General features: G+C 41.4%; 1 protein-coding gene across 1 annotated transcript in view; it reads right to left on the bottom strand.

The window, feature by feature from the left end:
• PGM5 (phosphoglucomutase 5) overlaps nucleotides 1-13,307 on the bottom strand; it is a 203,249-nt gene extending 189,942 nt beyond the window's left edge. Inside the window, exon 1 of the mRNA XM_003121933.6 lies at nucleotides 12,518-13,307. Within this exon, the coding sequence (XP_003121981.4) occupies nucleotides 12,518-12,778 (261 nt within the window). The 5' untranslated portion in view covers nucleotides 12,779-13,307. The remainder of the gene's footprint in view (nucleotides 1-12,517) is intronic.

Raw genomic sequence — 17,221 nt, 5'->3', positions numbered from 1 at the left:
AAGAGGAAACCTGATTTCATGAAGCTTTCTCTCAGTACATCCATTCTTAACATCACGTGCCACATACAATGAACTTTTTGATGACTTTATTTCTGATGGCTCCCTCTTTTCAGAACACTAATAACTACTCTTCTAAATTAGATTTTGCATGAGTTCAGTTTCTAATTAGCTCAGAGTAAAGTCCTAGAGTACAGCAATATACAACTGAAACCCCGAGGCTAGAATCTCTGAGTAGACACAGAATTTTGATTTCAAATAATTCCCCTCCAGTAACCCAAGACCAATGAAAGCAGGATTGTGTTCATATGTGAATTCCCTTAAAGAAGATCCCTCCTTTATGACTTGATTTTAGATTTTAAATAAGTTGTTTAAAAAAGAAAGGGCCCCATAGAGAGAAAAGAAGTAAGCATGACATGCTTCAATATCCCCTGCTCACTGCGTCACATCCCTGTAATTCCCAAAGTGAATCAGGGAGAGTGAAGAGGGCACTAAACAGAAACTTCCTTGATGGTTCGCAGAGAAAGTGCTGTACAGGACCACACAGCCACGGCCACATCCACCTACGAAGCACATGGGAAGTCATATATACAAAGATGCCTGTTTCTTGTCTCCTCCATTAAGCATAAAACAAAAATCATGAAGAAAGCCCAGAGCCAAGCTGCCATGGATGGCCGGGCTTCAGTCTCTCAGCCCCAGCTGTCAGAGAGGCATGCCAGCCCTTGACCAGGGCCGTACATGAGTCAGCAGGAGAGAGCCAAGTGGAATTTTGAGAAATAACAAACTCAAGACATGCATGTGGTTATCCAAACATCAAGGGACCTCTCCGTTTGCACGTGGATAATTGTACAGTTATATGCTCTGTTACATGGAGACCAAATGGGAGTGACCGAGCTCACCCTCAGCTGCCTGTTCCCCTGGAGGTCTGTACATACACACTCAGGGGCTGGAAGGTGAGAGGTGAGAGCACATTTGAACCAAACCAAGATGGATTTCACATTCAGTTCCTAACATCTGAACAGGTGCAGAAAAGTCGCAGGCATCTAGAAGTTTGGCCCCAGTTCTGTTCCTCAATCAGCCCCCCACTTGTCAAGATCTCATTGAGAGGATCCTGCAATCTAGCACTCCTTGGGTGCAAAATGGGGGTGATGAAATTGGAACTCATGTTTCTGATGTCTATTAGGTGTTATCTGTCTTGAAAAATACTGAAATCTTTACTTTCAGATACAGAACCTGACTCACAGAAGCAAGAAAGGGCTATGTCTACTGCCATTTTTGAGGTGACCAACCCAACTGCATACCAGAATAAAAACTATTAGATCTATCTGGATCAAGAAGGCAGTGCTGAATGCCCTGAGATAAGCTGAGATTTTGGTATCCAATGGGAAAGGAGGCAAAACGGACTGGCCACCTATCAGCTATGTGACTTTGGACAAGATCCTCAATCCTCTGTATCTTGATTTAGTTAACTAAAAGATGGAAGGTGAGAAAAAGGAACATAGCCAAGGTCTAGTTCAGTGTGTGGTACTCAATAAATTCTCAACATGTTTCCCTTGCCTTCTTTGCTGGTGTCATTTCTTAATTCTTAATTATGAATTTCTAATACATAGTAATTGAATGAATTTGTTTTACTAACCTGCAGTGGTTTTCTAATTACTGTATCATATATATGACATATACATAAGATATTTAGTAAGTATATACAAACAAGAAAATGAAAATCATCTGTAAACCTAAAAATGATCATTATAAACATTCTGGTGTCTACCCATTGTCTGTGTGTTGCAATGTATCTCTCTCTCTCCATCTGTTTCATTTACGTATTTATATACTTTTACAAAAAAAGATTGTTGTGTGGTCGACATCTTTCATGTAATATATCAGAGTCCTTCCCTGGAGTCTGCCTTTCCATGCTACTAACCATCTTTCCACAGCACGATTTTAGTGTTTGTATGGACTTTCATTACTTAAATGGACAATGGTTTATTGACCAATATAAAAGTATTCTTTTACCTAAGTTTTTATACGCAAAACTAAAAAATGCTTAAGGACTAAACCCACATCACGACATAAGTTAAACTGAAGGTAGCTTGCCACTATTTAAATAGAAAATTAGTTGCAAAGTGCCTATATAAGCGCAATGTCTTCTTTCTTTAACCACCAAACCTGCTCTCTAGGAAACGGCTGAAGTCCATGGTGAGGAGTGACAGGACCATGTCTGTGACTTTATCATAGCCCAGATCTTCTCTCATTGCCCCATGTTTGCCTCTGACTTGCACTGTCCACTGGTATGTCCCATGCAGGCTGCTAACTTACCCACATTGCTGAGCTCACAGCAGACACTATTCACGCAAGGTCCACTCCTGCCTGGAAGAGTAGGATTTATACTGCTTATATTTCTTACTATTGGTCCATCCAACTCCAACACAAGTTCTACTTATTATCGTAGAAACATAGGTCATTAGGGAACACTCAGTCATCTCCTTCAACTCTGTGCTGTCTTCAAATACTTCTGACATCTGGGACTCTGCTTCTACTCTCTTTTTGAATATATCAAGGGAAGATCTGTCTTCGGCAGGGGGGTGTCCTGTGCACATGAGCAGACACATATGTTGCTTAACTACCTAAATGTTTAAGAACATTTTCCATCTGGTACCTTTATAGGTAAACAGAAAAAATATATATGAATATATATACACACACACACACACACACACACACACACATACATATATATATTTACCCAAAAGAAAAAATTCAGTATCTTTGGCACCTTTATAGATGGAATGTATATATTCATACACATATTCCTATATAGGTGTCTATATTGTCCCAGAAAAATCTCAGTCTCTCTTTTTAGCTATGTGTTTCTCTGAGTAGTTGTCACAATCAATTAAAATACATATGTATGGATCTTTAAATAAATTCCATCAGACCAGTATCTGTTTGGTTGGGAAATAATTACTGCCCATTTGCTAAGTGCTTCCATCCCTTATACTATGTTCCAGTGAACTAAAGACCTCTGGCAATCATAGATTTACAACTCAGCAAGATTAAACAATTTACTGTTATTTATGACAGCAAAGCTGGGTCTTCTGTATTATATTCCACATTAGCATCTGTCACTTTACATTTGGGAGAGCCTGTCCAAAAAAAGATTATGCCTTCTAACCAAACATTCAGCAAGGCTGCAGGAACAGGCACCCTGACAAACAGCCTGACAAAATACTTTAAAGCATCGCTAGAGCTTGCAGCTGTGCATTTTCATACTACTCGGCAGATGAGCGTGGAGTCCCTTAGCCTCTGCGTGGTCTGTTCCTCTCGGTAATCTCTCACATGGCCCAGTCCATTAGGCTTGAAAATCTTCATGAAATGAGCAGATTAAGATCTGGCCTCAGTTGGAGGCAATGATTTGGGTAGAGCGGGTGGGTCTGCTCTTGACACAGCCTAAGCCTCAGAAAGGTTTAAGGTTGAAAAGCACAGCATTGACTTGTCTGATTAATAACAGAAAACAATGCAGAGACCATGCAAAAAAAAAAAAAATAATAAAAAGTCCCTTATGTTGAGTTAAAGTCTGTGCCAGAGCAGCTGCTACCACCTCAAATACCGTGACAGGCTGTGTGTACACATGTATTTGTATGTGCATGAGTGTGTGTGTGTGTGTGTGTGTGTGTGTGCACGTATGTGCTGGGAGAGGATCGTGACTTGAGCAGCCGCCACCCAAGCCATAGCCAGCAGTGTGCAGGAATGCCAGATGCCAAGAGGAACCTCTACGAAAGCAACTGTGATCACCACTGGGCAGGCACCTTCCATCAGTAAGGTGAGAATGAACAGCAGATGTGCACATGTCCTTCTATTATTTTGACCAGAGGAAAACGGTTTGGTAATAATAGTGTTCTGTGAATCAATAAAATAATTGATAATAATCCATTACCTCATTCAGTAGTCCCCAAAGCTCTGGAGGATATGAGAGGCAAATACTATAACTTTTCCTATTTTTATAAAAGAGGAAACAAACCCCAGAAAAATAGGTGACTTTCACCACTGTCATACATGTTGCACACGGTAGTACCATGATGCAAATTCAGAGCTTCTCGTTTGTCCTCCACCACTCTGCAGTGATGTGTTTAATTATGAAAGCCATGTGTACATACGTGCGTGATTACTTAACAAAGCCAAGTACATGAAGTAGAAAGGTGATTTCCCCCACCATCATACATACCCACGTACCCAGATATATATTCACTGTTAACTGTTTGAACCATGTGCTTCCAACCCTACTTTCGATGACTAATTATAAACACAAAAGTGGGATCGTGTTACACATGATCTTCTATTAACTGCTTTGTTTCTTAACCGACTCTCATCCACCTCTTTCTCATGTCACGTATAGACTTAGCTCCATTATTTATGGATATTCATGCATTCCTGGTGAGGTTGTATCATAAATTATGAACCTGTTCTCTATGGCTGAACATACAAATGGTTTCCAAGTTTTTCTCTAGCAAAATGCTGCTGTGAGTGTTCTTGTATATAAGTGTTTCCACATTTATATTAGAAACTTTAGAGCATAGAGTCTTAGACTGAGGGATTCCTAGATTATTGGACAAGTATTCTTTTAATTTAGATGTATACTGCCAAACTGCCTGACCAAAAAGTTGTACCAATTTAACCCTCACCAGCAGTGTAAAGACATGACAATTTTCCAGCACCTACACCAGCTCTGAGTATTTTCCTTTTTTTCTTTTCAATTAATGGATTGTTTTTATTTGCATTTCTTTGGTTATTAATGAAGCTGATCACCTTTTCATGCATTTGTGGTAGGTTGTTGACAGTATTTCTTTTAAACTGTTTGAATTTTCATATTGATTTGAAAAAGCTTTTCATACATGGTAGATTGTTAAAACCCTCCTCCCAGAATATTGTGGGGTCTTGGGTCCAGCAGAATAAACTGTGGTTCCATGATTTCAAATTCTTTTCACTTTTTTATTAAAAACACCTAAATGTAGCTAGATATCCCTATCTACAAAACTGGACTCATTAGAAAAAAAAAAGGCAATAATTATTCTATTTATACAAAACACCTATTAGTAGGGACTTGGAAAAGGAAATAAAATTTTCTGTGACCTTATGCCAAGAAAAAGAATTTCTTTGGGGATTGAATGTTCCTAAAATTTTTTTTCTTCATACAAATAGAAGCATGACTGCAAAATTTGACGTCATTAGCCACGTAGGAGATGAAAGATATTTAAAGGCTCAGAAAATGTGGATTTTAACAAGTCTTGTGTATATTCTACATATCCTCTTATTCATAACTAATGAGGGTCAAGTCAGATGAAAGAACCTAAAACTTTCCCTTTGGCTATGCAAGTATAAACAGTAAAGGCACACTGGCCAAATCTTGAGTGTTTGCAATTAGCTGTCAAGGCTGTAGGCTAACAAAGGACACTGCAGCCCCTAGCTTTCTACCTTCAATTTAAAAATCCCTGGGAAATTTAGACCCTTTCATTTACTTCCTATTATTCCCAAATAATCCTATTCAAATCCTATTACAGCTTGCAGTGATGTCACTATCGTCTAACAGAAGAGTGGCCAGGGCCCAAAAGATGAAGGTTAAGGTTAGGTGAAGCCAATACCTCTGCTTAGATTCCCCCCAAATAGGTTCCAACTTTTATTCCTCAAGGCTCTGCAGAAACTAGCAAACTTCCAGAGTTCAAAAAAGGAACAGATGTTTTATAGAAAATTCTTAGGGCAAGTTTCAGACATAATGTTGCTGATGTGTATCTGTCTTTTCAATAAACATCATTATGCTTTATCACAAGATTTAATAAAGCAGCTTAGCTAAAAATGCCATCTGGGTCCCTGGACACATTAAACAAAGCTTAAAATAACCCACCCCAGCAACTGGGAGGGCCCAGCTGTTCTCAAAATCTCTCCCACTCCTTTTACTTCCCCATAAAAAAAAGTGAATGAAGACTTAAGGGTAAGCGAGTCAAGAATGAACTGAAGCAAAAAGGGAAATGGATGGAATCAAGGGCACCCTAAAATTCGCTATTATCATATAATAGATTTCCATTTTCCATAATTCAGGGATGAGAATTTGGGAAAGGAAGCAAGATAAAGTTATGGAAGTCTCTTTAGAGTCTTCTGATGTATTATAAACTAGCCCTTTCTAATGTCTAGGCCATTGTAGCCCATTCCATTCATCTATTCTGCATAGAAAGCAATCACTACCTGGTTATTTTTCCCTTCCAGAGACAGGACCTGGAGCTAGCCATGCCCAGATTTCCAGATCCATTCCAGGAAAGCAGCCTCATGTGTTGAAGCATGTGTTCCTCTCTCGTGCTTCCTTCTCCTTTCCTCTCTACTTACCACTCACCACCTAATTCCACTCTGCTTCTCTTCTAAATATATGTTCCTTGATTTTGGGACCAAACCAAAATTTGTTCCCCAGATATTTCTCATAAGTGCCAAGGCAAGTGTATTCTCATTCTTTGGAAACCAACACCTCTTTGTAACCTGCTGGAATCAGAAACGAGCAGTGCCAGCATCTATCCAGAGGGCACACTCGAGTTCCTCACTGACTGGGCTTTCCTCCTATCATTTAACCTTACTGTCCACCTCTAAAAGATATCATAAGGCATGGAGAAGCTCTTGAATTCTGTAAGCTGCACTGTAGGCCAATTTTATTATGACTAATGCTTCTCATCATATGGCCATTACAGTGCATGGCTAGTCAACAAATGGATTTTCTCTTGGCTAAAACCTGTACCAGAGCTCTAAGTTGTTTTAGTCCATACACACAGTCAAATCATTATTATCAGAGATGTATTCAGTTGACCATAATAATACCCCCTGGCATTTCTTAGTGCTGCAGATGTTACAAAATGCTTTCATACTCAATGCTTCATTTGATTCTCAGAATAATTCAGTGATGCTGTCATATCCAACTTATAGATGAGAAAACAAGTGGTTTCTAGGTATTTCAAGAGGCTAAAGCATTTGCACTACAACTTGTATGGCAGACCCAGAAAAAGAAGGCAAGCCCCCCAGCTGCTGGTACAAAGCTTTTTCTACCATACCTCATTGCTTCCTGGGCTAAAGTCAAAAGAGAATGTGGTGGTCACATGAAGAACTCTGGTATGGGTTTGCCAATTACATACTTGTAGTATTTTGTGACCTACGATTATATAACATATAGTTTCTTTTGGTTTGAACAGTCTGGCTCTATTAAAACACACACAGACACACACACACACATTTTAAATGCTAAATTATAGAATCATGCCATCCAGTATGGTAGCTACTAATCACCTGTGGCTATTTAAGTTTAAATCTTAATTAATTAAAATGAACTGAAACATGGAGGTCCCATCATGGCTCAGAGGTTAATGAACCTGACTAGTATCCACAAGGACATGGGTTCCATCCCTGGCCTCATTCAGTGGGTTAAGGATCCGGCATTGCCGTGAGCTGTGGTGTAGGTCACAGATGCAGCTCAGATCCCGGCGGCTACAGCTCCAATTCGACCCCTAGCCTGGGAACCTCCATATGCTGCAGGTACAGCCCTAAAAAGACGATCAATCAATCAATCAATCAAATGAACTAAAATGTGAATTTTTCAAGTATTCAATAGTCATGTGCCCTAGTTGGCTAGGAAAAATGCAGATTATAGAGATTACAAAGCATTTCTATCATCAAAGTAAGTCCTATTAGACAGTGCTGACATGCAACATCGTTTTACAGAAAGAAGACTTTAGAAAAAGTCTGTAGCTTCTTGAGGCAGACATAGTGCCATCATCTGTCCAACATTAAAGGTAGTTTAGGGCTAAAAAGAAAATTAAAACAAAGAGGAGGAAGAAAAAGAGATGCCCTTAACCACAGATGGAACCACCCAGAGAAGGCAAAGGCATTCCTGTAGCCATTGTGATGCATGTGGCTTTTCCTCTCTTTAAGACATTAGAATAAATTGATACATAGAGGATCTAAAGCCCTGAGGAGGAAATAGAAATAGGATTTAAAAAATCAATTAGTTACGAAGTTTAATCACAGTTCATTTAAATAACACTATTTCCTCTTTGTACTTAGGAGTTATTTTTCTCTTGCTCTGTATAGCATGACACAGTTTGTATCTTTAAAGGAGAATTAAAATACTTCTGGGGATTTTTTTAGATAAATTCACATAGCCCCATAAAAACTACTAAAAAAAGGTAAAAGTATCTTTTTATTCCTCACTAATATATTCACCTAATATATAAAAGTACAAGAAATCATAGCGATATTCAAAAAAGTGAAGGCAAAACAAAATTCATGTGTCATCAAGGGAGGTGGCTATTTCAGTAAATTCTTACACTGAAAATTGGTAATTAAAAAAGACAGAGACCAAGGGAGGTAGGGGGAGGGAAGGGATGGATTGGGAGTTTATGATTAAGAGATGCAAACTATTATACACAGAATGGATAATGAACAAGGTCCTACTGAATAGCACAGGGAACTATATTCAATATCCTGTGATAAACCATAATGGAAAAGAATATGAAGAAGAATGTGTGTGTGTGTATATATATATATTATATATAAATAACCTAATTGCTGCTGTATGGCAGAAATTAACACATTATAAATCAACTATACTTTAATAACATTTTCAAAAATGATTTTTAAAAAAAGACAGAGAAATAAACATATATTCTGCCTTTCCGAATGGAACTATATTACAGGATAATCAAAAAGCCTCGTAGTGAGGAAAATGTCCAGTTTACAGAAAAATGTCACCAAGAACATGTAGATGGAATTAGATAATTTAAAAAGCATCATTTTGAAACCCCTCATGAAATAATCACCTCAAGCCAGTATCATTAATGGATGCTAAAACAATGGAGTAAAGGTTGATAAGGAACTGATTTTTTTTTAATGGGGGAGGTTGAATCTGTGCCCCTGGGCTACAGCAGGAACTGTGAATTATTAGGAACTTAATATTCACAAAGTTCACTCCATAGGCTACTGCCTAGTCCCCAAGGGAAAAGTAACAAATAATAGCACCACAGCTCTGTAATCATCTTAGCATCATGAATGATGGTACAACCATAGATGTTTCTTTGCATCATGCAACTGAATACACACCATCACCTATTAAATAATCTTGTAAAAAAAAAGTTGAGGAGCTTCCTGGTGGTGCAGCAGATTATGGACCCAGCATCATTACTGCTGTAGCTCTGGTTACTGCTGTGGCACAGCTTCAATCCCTGGCCTATGAACTTCCACATGCTGCAGGTGAGGCAAAAAAAAAAAAAAAGTTGAACCTGAATCTAATTAACCCTTTAGAGTAATTTCTAGTACACACACACACACACACGCACACTCACACAAATAGGAAACAGAAGGAAAAAGTAAAGTACACCATTAAGAAGTAATCAGAAAATTCCAGAAAAGGGGTGGAGGAGACATTCTATAGGACAACCAACCAACCTAGTCTCTTCAACAGGTCAATTTAATTAACAAAATAAAAATAAAGGGGGGGAGTTCTTTCTAGGTTAAAAAAGACAAATGTAATGTGTTCCTTGATTAGAAGAAACTTGTTTAAACAAATTAGGTATAAGAGCCATTTCAGAATAATTGAAGAAATCTGAATGTGGACAGGGTAATAAATGATATAAAGAAATATTTTCTTATTTTGGGGGGGATGTTAACGACATTATAACTACCAAGGAAAATGTTCTTATTTTTTAGAGATCCATACTGAAAAACTTAGGGGTAAAATGTCATTTTCTTTAAACTTACTTTTTTATTCCCTCAAAAAGATGAAACAAATATAGAAAAATGTCAGCAATCTAAGGTATGGACATATGGATGTCATTAATCTATTCGCTCCATTTTTTGTGAAAGCTTGAAAATTTCTTTCTAAGAAAAAAAATTTTAATCTCAAATTGTACCACTTTTTGTGTAAGAATCTATTCCAAGCTTTATGAGATATTAAAACATTAATAGCATAGTTTATCATTTCAGAAATTCCAAAATTCTGTTCTTCTCCAGCAATTATATAATCAAAGAGCAACTAGGAGCAACCAGACCAGTTTAAAAAAAAAAAGCATAGAAAAAATTGCTTTATAAAATTAACTTTTTCAATCAAAACCAAGAATTTCAGACAGAGAAAGAGAGAATGCAGCCCACCTGGTCAGATTCAAGTCAGTTCAAAGAGAATAAATTCTATTTTCTACTACTTTTCTAGCCTGTTTATGAATATCCAGTGGGAAATCCAAAAAAGGCCAGAGCATTCTGAATTGAAGTTCCTGCGTATAATCAGCAGGCCAAGTTAAGAGACTAGTGCATCCCCATCAATTTGCAAGACCAATTTCACTTACAGTGGTCCCTTTAAACCACCTTCCTTGTTCCTGAAGCCAGCCTTCTGAGTATTCACTTTGTTTTAACAAAAGTTCCCAAGAAAGAGAACAAAATGAGGAAAAGATTGGTAAAAAAAAAAAACTGGCTGTTTGAGATTTTGATAAAAGGCAACCATCCCTTTCCACCATGCCCACCCATCTTAGAAGCAGTACTTGAAGATTATTTAAGAGATGGTGCTTCTATGTGGACTTTAATGTATCAGTCTGTCCTTCATGACAACTGCTACATTAAATTTGACTCTATTTTAAGCCTATATTAACATATGCTACCTATCTCCCGAAATAAACTCCACTCTTAAAGTTGATAAAATGTGTTTATCAGAGAAGACACATTGAAGAGGTTGAAGAGTCCTTAGCATAAAGTGTGCCAAGAAATAACAAAGCATAATAATAATAATAATTTGCTCATGCAAATCAATGACTATAGCTTCACAAATATCCTGACCCACAATAAACACTGGACAGGCTATGTCTCTCTCATTCCTTGGAAAAACTGGCCCAGGAAAGAGTACGAAAGCTGCCCCAAGATTCATCACTCTCCATCATTCCAAGGCAAGGGCTTTGTCAGACAAGAGTAAAAACCATTTGTCAGCCTCTCCACAAACCCCTGATTCAAGCCAACTTTCATCAAATCCCAAATGAGAAGCCAGAGAAATGGTCCCATATCTCCAGCAGCAGCATCTGCTGGGGGTGGATATCAACAATCTGCCACCCAACTCACCCTCTCCATTCCCACTCCACCCCCATTCTTCCGAGGGCTCTTTTTCTCCCCACTGCTTTTGGGTTATTAAAACAAAACAAAGCAAAAAAAAAAAAAAAACCCACAAAAGCAAAAAGGGGATCCTCTTCCCCCATCCCTGAAACACTGACAAAGGGGAATTACAGCAGGTAAATGTGACAAAATAGACAACCTCCAAGCTTTTTTTTTTTTTTAAACAAAAAATGAGCAAATAAAAAAGGAGAGGGTTGGAATAGAGGGAGGGAATTCAAAAGCTGGATAATTGTTTGGTTTCACTTTTTTAAATGTTCACACCCATTTATACATCTGCAGAGGTTTCACTTAAAAGTTCTATGTGTGTGGTTCTGAAGACATTAACAAGGCTGAAAGTCCTATTTTAGACAATGTTTCCCACAGAGATTTCAGGAATCCCTGAAGTTAGGTGTCCCTCTTGAGATGTTGCTGGCTTTGGAAAGGAGGAAACCAGGGAAGGGGGACATACCAAAAGGTCGGTCCAGTTGTACGATAGGCAGAAAGGAGGGAGGAAAAACCCAAGGTCTGAGAATCATATCCCGAAAGAAGACTGCAAAGGTCTTGGGAGAAGGGAGAGGAAATGAGGATGAAAACTGCAAAGGTGAAGAGGCACAAAATACTATCAACTGCCAAAGGGCATCTTGGAGAGAAGTTGGGAACTGCTTAAAGAAAGGCATTGCAAATCTCGTTTCTGACCATTTAAGAGATGTGCCTCCCCTCCTGGGACCTGAAAGCCCAGGCTGCAGAGCTTCACGCTGATTCCCGCCCCATCCCTTCCCTAATCAAATTAATCTCGAAATAACTCCACGAGGTTAACGACCCAATAATATTAAAAACTTTCAGGGTCCACGCTTGCCAAAAATGTCAGGGATCAACACTGGGGTGTGTGTGCGTGTGTGTGTGTGTGTGTTGAAATTTAGCGGAGCCAAGATTTAGGGTGGAAGAAGATGATTGCAAATAGGCTACAAGGGGGGGTAAAAACTATGTTGGTAGCGGGAGGGTAGGGCAAGCGGTAAGAGCAAGTATTTGTAAAGAGCTGGCGAGGAGAAAGACGAAAAGAACCGCGAGCAGGTGTGGGACGTGCGCATAGTCCAGGGAGATTCAGGGAGCTGCGGCAGGTTCAGGATGCCCGGCGGGGCACAAAGAGGGTCGCGGAACTCCTAAGGCCTTTCGGGGCGGCGGACACGATCTATCCCGGGTGTGCGGGGCGCGCTGGGGAGGCTGCGGGGAGCGGCGGTGGCGGGACGCGGGCAGAGAAGACCTGGGGGAGCGGCGAGCCCGAGAGCGGGGTTGAGGAAGGGAGGTCGGCTGGGGGCCGGCAGGGCGAGAAGGGGGCAAGGCAGACTCGAGGGGAGGCCGGGTCACTCACCCCGTTGGCCGCGGCCATCTGCACCACGATCTCTGTGGCCGTCCTGCTGAAGTACCTGCCGTCGCTGCCCACCACCATGGTGCAGCCCTGGCGGTCGCGCAGGTCGATGGACGACAGCACGCTCTGGATGAAGTTGGGCAGGTAGTTGCGCTGGCCCTCGAAGAGTCCGGTGGGCCGCCGCAGCCCCCCGCCGCCGGCCGGCCGCTGGTCTTCGTAGGGCGCCGTGGGCACCGTCAGCACTGGGATGGGGCTCCCTTCCATGGCGCCTCCTGGCCGGTCCTGCCGCGGCTCCGGGAGCCGGAGGGAATCTGCAGGCCACCGGGGCCCCCACCAGCCTGGCCGCACGCCCGGGCTCCGCCTCGCGCCGCGGCCCCCTCCGCCGCCGCGCGGCGCCCCGCGCCCTCCCGCCGCGCCGACCGCTCCTCCCTCCGCACGCGGCCCCTAGCTGCCCGGGCAGAGTTCGGCCTCTACCTTCCAAGAAAGTTTGCTCCCGCCCAACTTCCTCTCAGTCCGAAGCGCCAGAGGTGCCGCAGTTTCTTCCCTGAGCTGGACTCACTTTCAGAGTGTCCCCTTCTCAGAGCCAGCTACCCCGACCCCAGGGGCGCCTCCTCGCGCGCCTGGCCCGAGCCTTCCTCGGCGATAGCTTCTCTCCCAGGCACACCCTCCGCTAGAAAACAGACTGGGGGTGTTGAGAGCTAGAGCAGGATTGGGGGGTCCTCGCCCGCACCCGCAGTCCCTCTCCCTTCCCTCCCGCAGCCCGGCCTCCTAGCCTCCCTGGAAATGAGCGGTTTACACGCACCAGTTTCTCTTTTGAACAAGGACAGGGGAGGGAATTGGGTGGGGGCTGAAACCTTTTGCCATCAGGGAACAGCCCCGGCCAAAAATAACCCTGGAAAGGCGAGCTGAGAATTGTTATCTTCTGCCAGCGCTGAAATTGGAGGCTGGGCACTGCGAGTGTGTCTGTGTGTGTGGACACACACCCCACCATGACCATTTGTTGCAGGGAATCACACACTGTCAGGCCCTTCAATCCAGCGGGACCCACCCAGCCATCCACACTTTTCCCCAACTCTCTGAAGGCAGCACACGTCTCCGGATGAAAACTTTTTTGTTTGTTTGTTTGGCTTGTTTGTCGTGGTAGTTAAAACGGCAGCAGCAACACAGACGCACAGAGAAGTATTTCCTTATTCTGCTTGCCCTTCTCACCCTCCCTAGTCCAGCTCCTGCTTGGAACCAGGCTATCCTACACTGAACTTGTCCACACTGGCTCCTACCAGGATTCATCGCTTTCACTTGGAGGAAGGCAAAGCCCTTTATACCAGGAATGAATGGACAAACCCGAATTAAACAAGGACAGAGAACCAGGAACTGGGCTTGGTCCTTTCACATGCATTCTCATCTCTCTGTAAAGTCCACCAAAATTCCCAAATCAAGAAATTCCCCATAGAAAATAGGTGTGAAGAGAGAACAGGCTAAAAGGATAAAGCCCCAAAAGGTAAGAAATAATTCTTATTTTTGCTTCTGTCTCCTTTGACTCCCAAAGCATTTTTGCACCAACTAAAGTCACTAAAATCTCCTGCTGCTTCCCCTCCAAACAGTGTGCACTTTCTGAGACTAATGTTGACTTGCTGCAGGGTTATGAAGTGATAGTCATAAAATGACTGACTAATAGCTCACACTTATATGCATTTTTGCAGTTGATAAAAGGCTTTGCATCTGTTTTCTCTTTGGAGCATCAAAACAGCTAAAAGAAGTAGGAATGGCATTCATATCATTCCCATTTTAAGGATGAGAAAAAGGAGGCTTTCTATGAGGTTGAAGGAAGTGGCCAAGATGCACTTGCATTCAGTCCACATTCTTATATGATGCTTCCCCTTTCTATTTACATCATTAAAGTGTGAGATCATCAACTGAATCCAGTTGAGACATTTTAGCTTTTCTCAAACAGCAATGTTTTTAACGTGTGTACGTGTTGTTATTGTTTTAGTTCTACTCTATTTTCAGGCCCCCAAGAGTCCATTCCCCTGCAAAGTTCTTGACATTATGGTTGAGCAAGCCTTGTCTCAGCATCAAATAGAATATTAACATGTCTCAGAACCTGTGCATTTCTCTGTGGTGTGGGTTTTTTTATTTTTTTATTTCTTTCCTTTTTAGGGCCCCACCTACGACATATGGAAGTTCCCAGGCCAGCGGTCGAATGTGAGCTACAGCTGCCAGCCCACACCACAGCCACAACAACGTGGGATCCAAGTCGCCTCTGCAACCTACACCACAGCTCATGGCAATGCTGAATCCCCGACCCACTTAGCAAGGCCAGGGATCAAACCTGCAATCCTCATGGATCCTAGTCAGATTTGTTTCCACTGCACCACAATGGGAACCCCTTTTTTAATTTTATTGTAGTTGACTTACAAAGTTGTATTAATTTCAGGTGTACAGCAAAGTAAATCCGTTAAATATATACACATACATACATTCCTTTTCAGATTATTTTCCCATATATGTCATTACACAGTATTAAGTAGATTTCCCTGTGCTATACAGTAGGTCCTTGTTACCTATATATAGTAGTATGTGTGTTTCAATCCCACCCCCCTAATTTATCCCTCCCTTCCACGTGTCCCCTTCACTAACCATAAGTTTGTTTTCAAAATCCTTGAATCTGTTTCTGTTTTGTAAGTTCTTTTGTATCATTTTTATTAGATTCCGCATTTAGTGATCTCATATACTATTTGTCTTTGACTGATTTAGTATTGTAATTTCTAGGTTTATCCATGTTGCGGCAAATAGCATTATTTCATTCTTTTTTATAGCTGAGTAATATTCCATTGTAATATATATACCACATCGTCTTTATCCAATCTTCTGTTGATGGACATTGAGGTTGCTTCCATATCTTGACTATCATAGACAGTGCTGCAATGAACGCTGGAGTGCAGGATTTTTAAAATCACATTCTAATAACACTTCGAGGAAAGATGGTATCATTCCCAGAAGAGAAGGTGACAAGTCCTCTGTCACAGTAAAGAAGAAAAGGACGTAGCCTCCAAGCCTTAACCTGAAGGTCTCCAGGACTCCACCTCTCCACTTCCAGGACTTGCCTCTCTGTACATCACCATCATTCTCTCCTACCACAGCCTAGCTCCATCCTCAGAGCTGAGGACAAGTCAGGCACATGACAGACAAGATTTTACAGCTTTACCAGCCAAGAAGAAAGCTTTGTCCCTTGGTTCTAATCCCCAAATTTCCAAAGACTCTGATTGGTCCAGTTGGAGGCGGTGCACCCAACCACATAGCAGGAACCCCACAGTGAAAACGAAAACAGTTCCTCCAAAGTCGGGGGTGCTGGTCCCCAGAGAGAGGTGAAATGGGTAACCAAACCATAGTTAACACTTTCACTGATCAAGTCTTTTGAAAATTTTATTTTTCTCAGAATTCATATAGCACTTTGTGTCACTCATAAGGAATATTTCCATATACCTTCTCTCCTCCAGCTGCATGTGGCCGTGGAATAATGTCTTACCCTCTTCATCACTGTGAAATGGGGGTTATTATAACCCCAACCACATAAACTGCTGGGAAGATAAAAGTATTACTAAGGTGTCTGACAAACAGAAAGGCATTTGATAAATGTTAGATGGTCATATTATGGCCATCAGTATAGTATTTGTCATTATTATTAATGTCCTGTATAGTAAGAACTACAGTTTCTATCTTTGTATGTAAAGATCTTTAGGTAAAGGTGATATTATATAAGGTTTAGTTTCATTATTCTGGTTCTTTACCATGGAAACTCAAAATATATAGTGTAATTTGCCCTTGAAACATACAAAAGGGGTTTATGAATAAAAGAGATCTCTTCAAAGCTGCCCCCCAATTTTGATCAAGTTAATTCCAACAAGTGTGTAACAGTGATGAAGAAAGGAACCTGACAGGGCCCCACAGGTAAAAAATGCCTGACCATAGTTGCTCTCTGGTAAAATGAGAAGGTCGGATTAGATCAGTGTTTCCCCAAGGGTTTTCCTCAGAACACAAGTGCCTCCCAAATGCTGCACAGGCAAGTATTTCATGATTCTGCATGTTCTGAAGTTCCTGTCGTTGCTCAGAGGAAACAAATCTGACTGATATCCATGAGGATGCAGGTTCTATCCCTGGCCTCACTCAGCAGGTTAAGGATCCGGCATAGAGCTATGGAGCGAGACGCACCTCGGATTTGGCGTTGCTGTGGCTATGGTGAAGGCCAATGGCTACAGCTCTGATTTGACCCCTATCCTGGGAACTTCCAAATGCCATGGCACAGTCCTAAAAAGAACAACAACAACAACAAAATTCTGCATGCTCTATGCCATTCTTGGAGTTGTCACAATGTACATTTTCACATTACCTCATTTTCTGAAACCCCTGAAAGGTCCTGCAGAAAAGACCTTTAACTTTTTAAAATCAGTTTAACTCTTTTTTTTAACTGGCATTTCCCTACATAAACTCACACAGCCCTTTTGCTTAGGGAAAGGGACTCAGACAAGCTTTGTGACTACAGCTGGTGACAATCCCCTCCCCCCCTTCCTGTGCCCCCAGTGGGCTAGGTCATGGATAAATACATTTTCCTGATTTTTTTTTTTTTTTTTTTTTTTTTTTTTTGGTTTTTTAGGGCCGTGGCCAAGGCATACAGAGGTTCCCAGGCTAGGGATCCAATCAGAGCTGTAG

Source organism: Sus scrofa, chromosome 1, assembly GCF_000003025.6.
Source record: "Sus scrofa isolate TJ Tabasco breed Duroc chromosome 1, Sscrofa11.1, whole genome shotgun sequence".
Taxonomy (NCBI): Eukaryota; Metazoa; Chordata; class Mammalia; order Artiodactyla; family Suidae; genus Sus; species Sus scrofa.
This window is presented reverse-complemented; position numbering and strand designations above follow the sequence as displayed.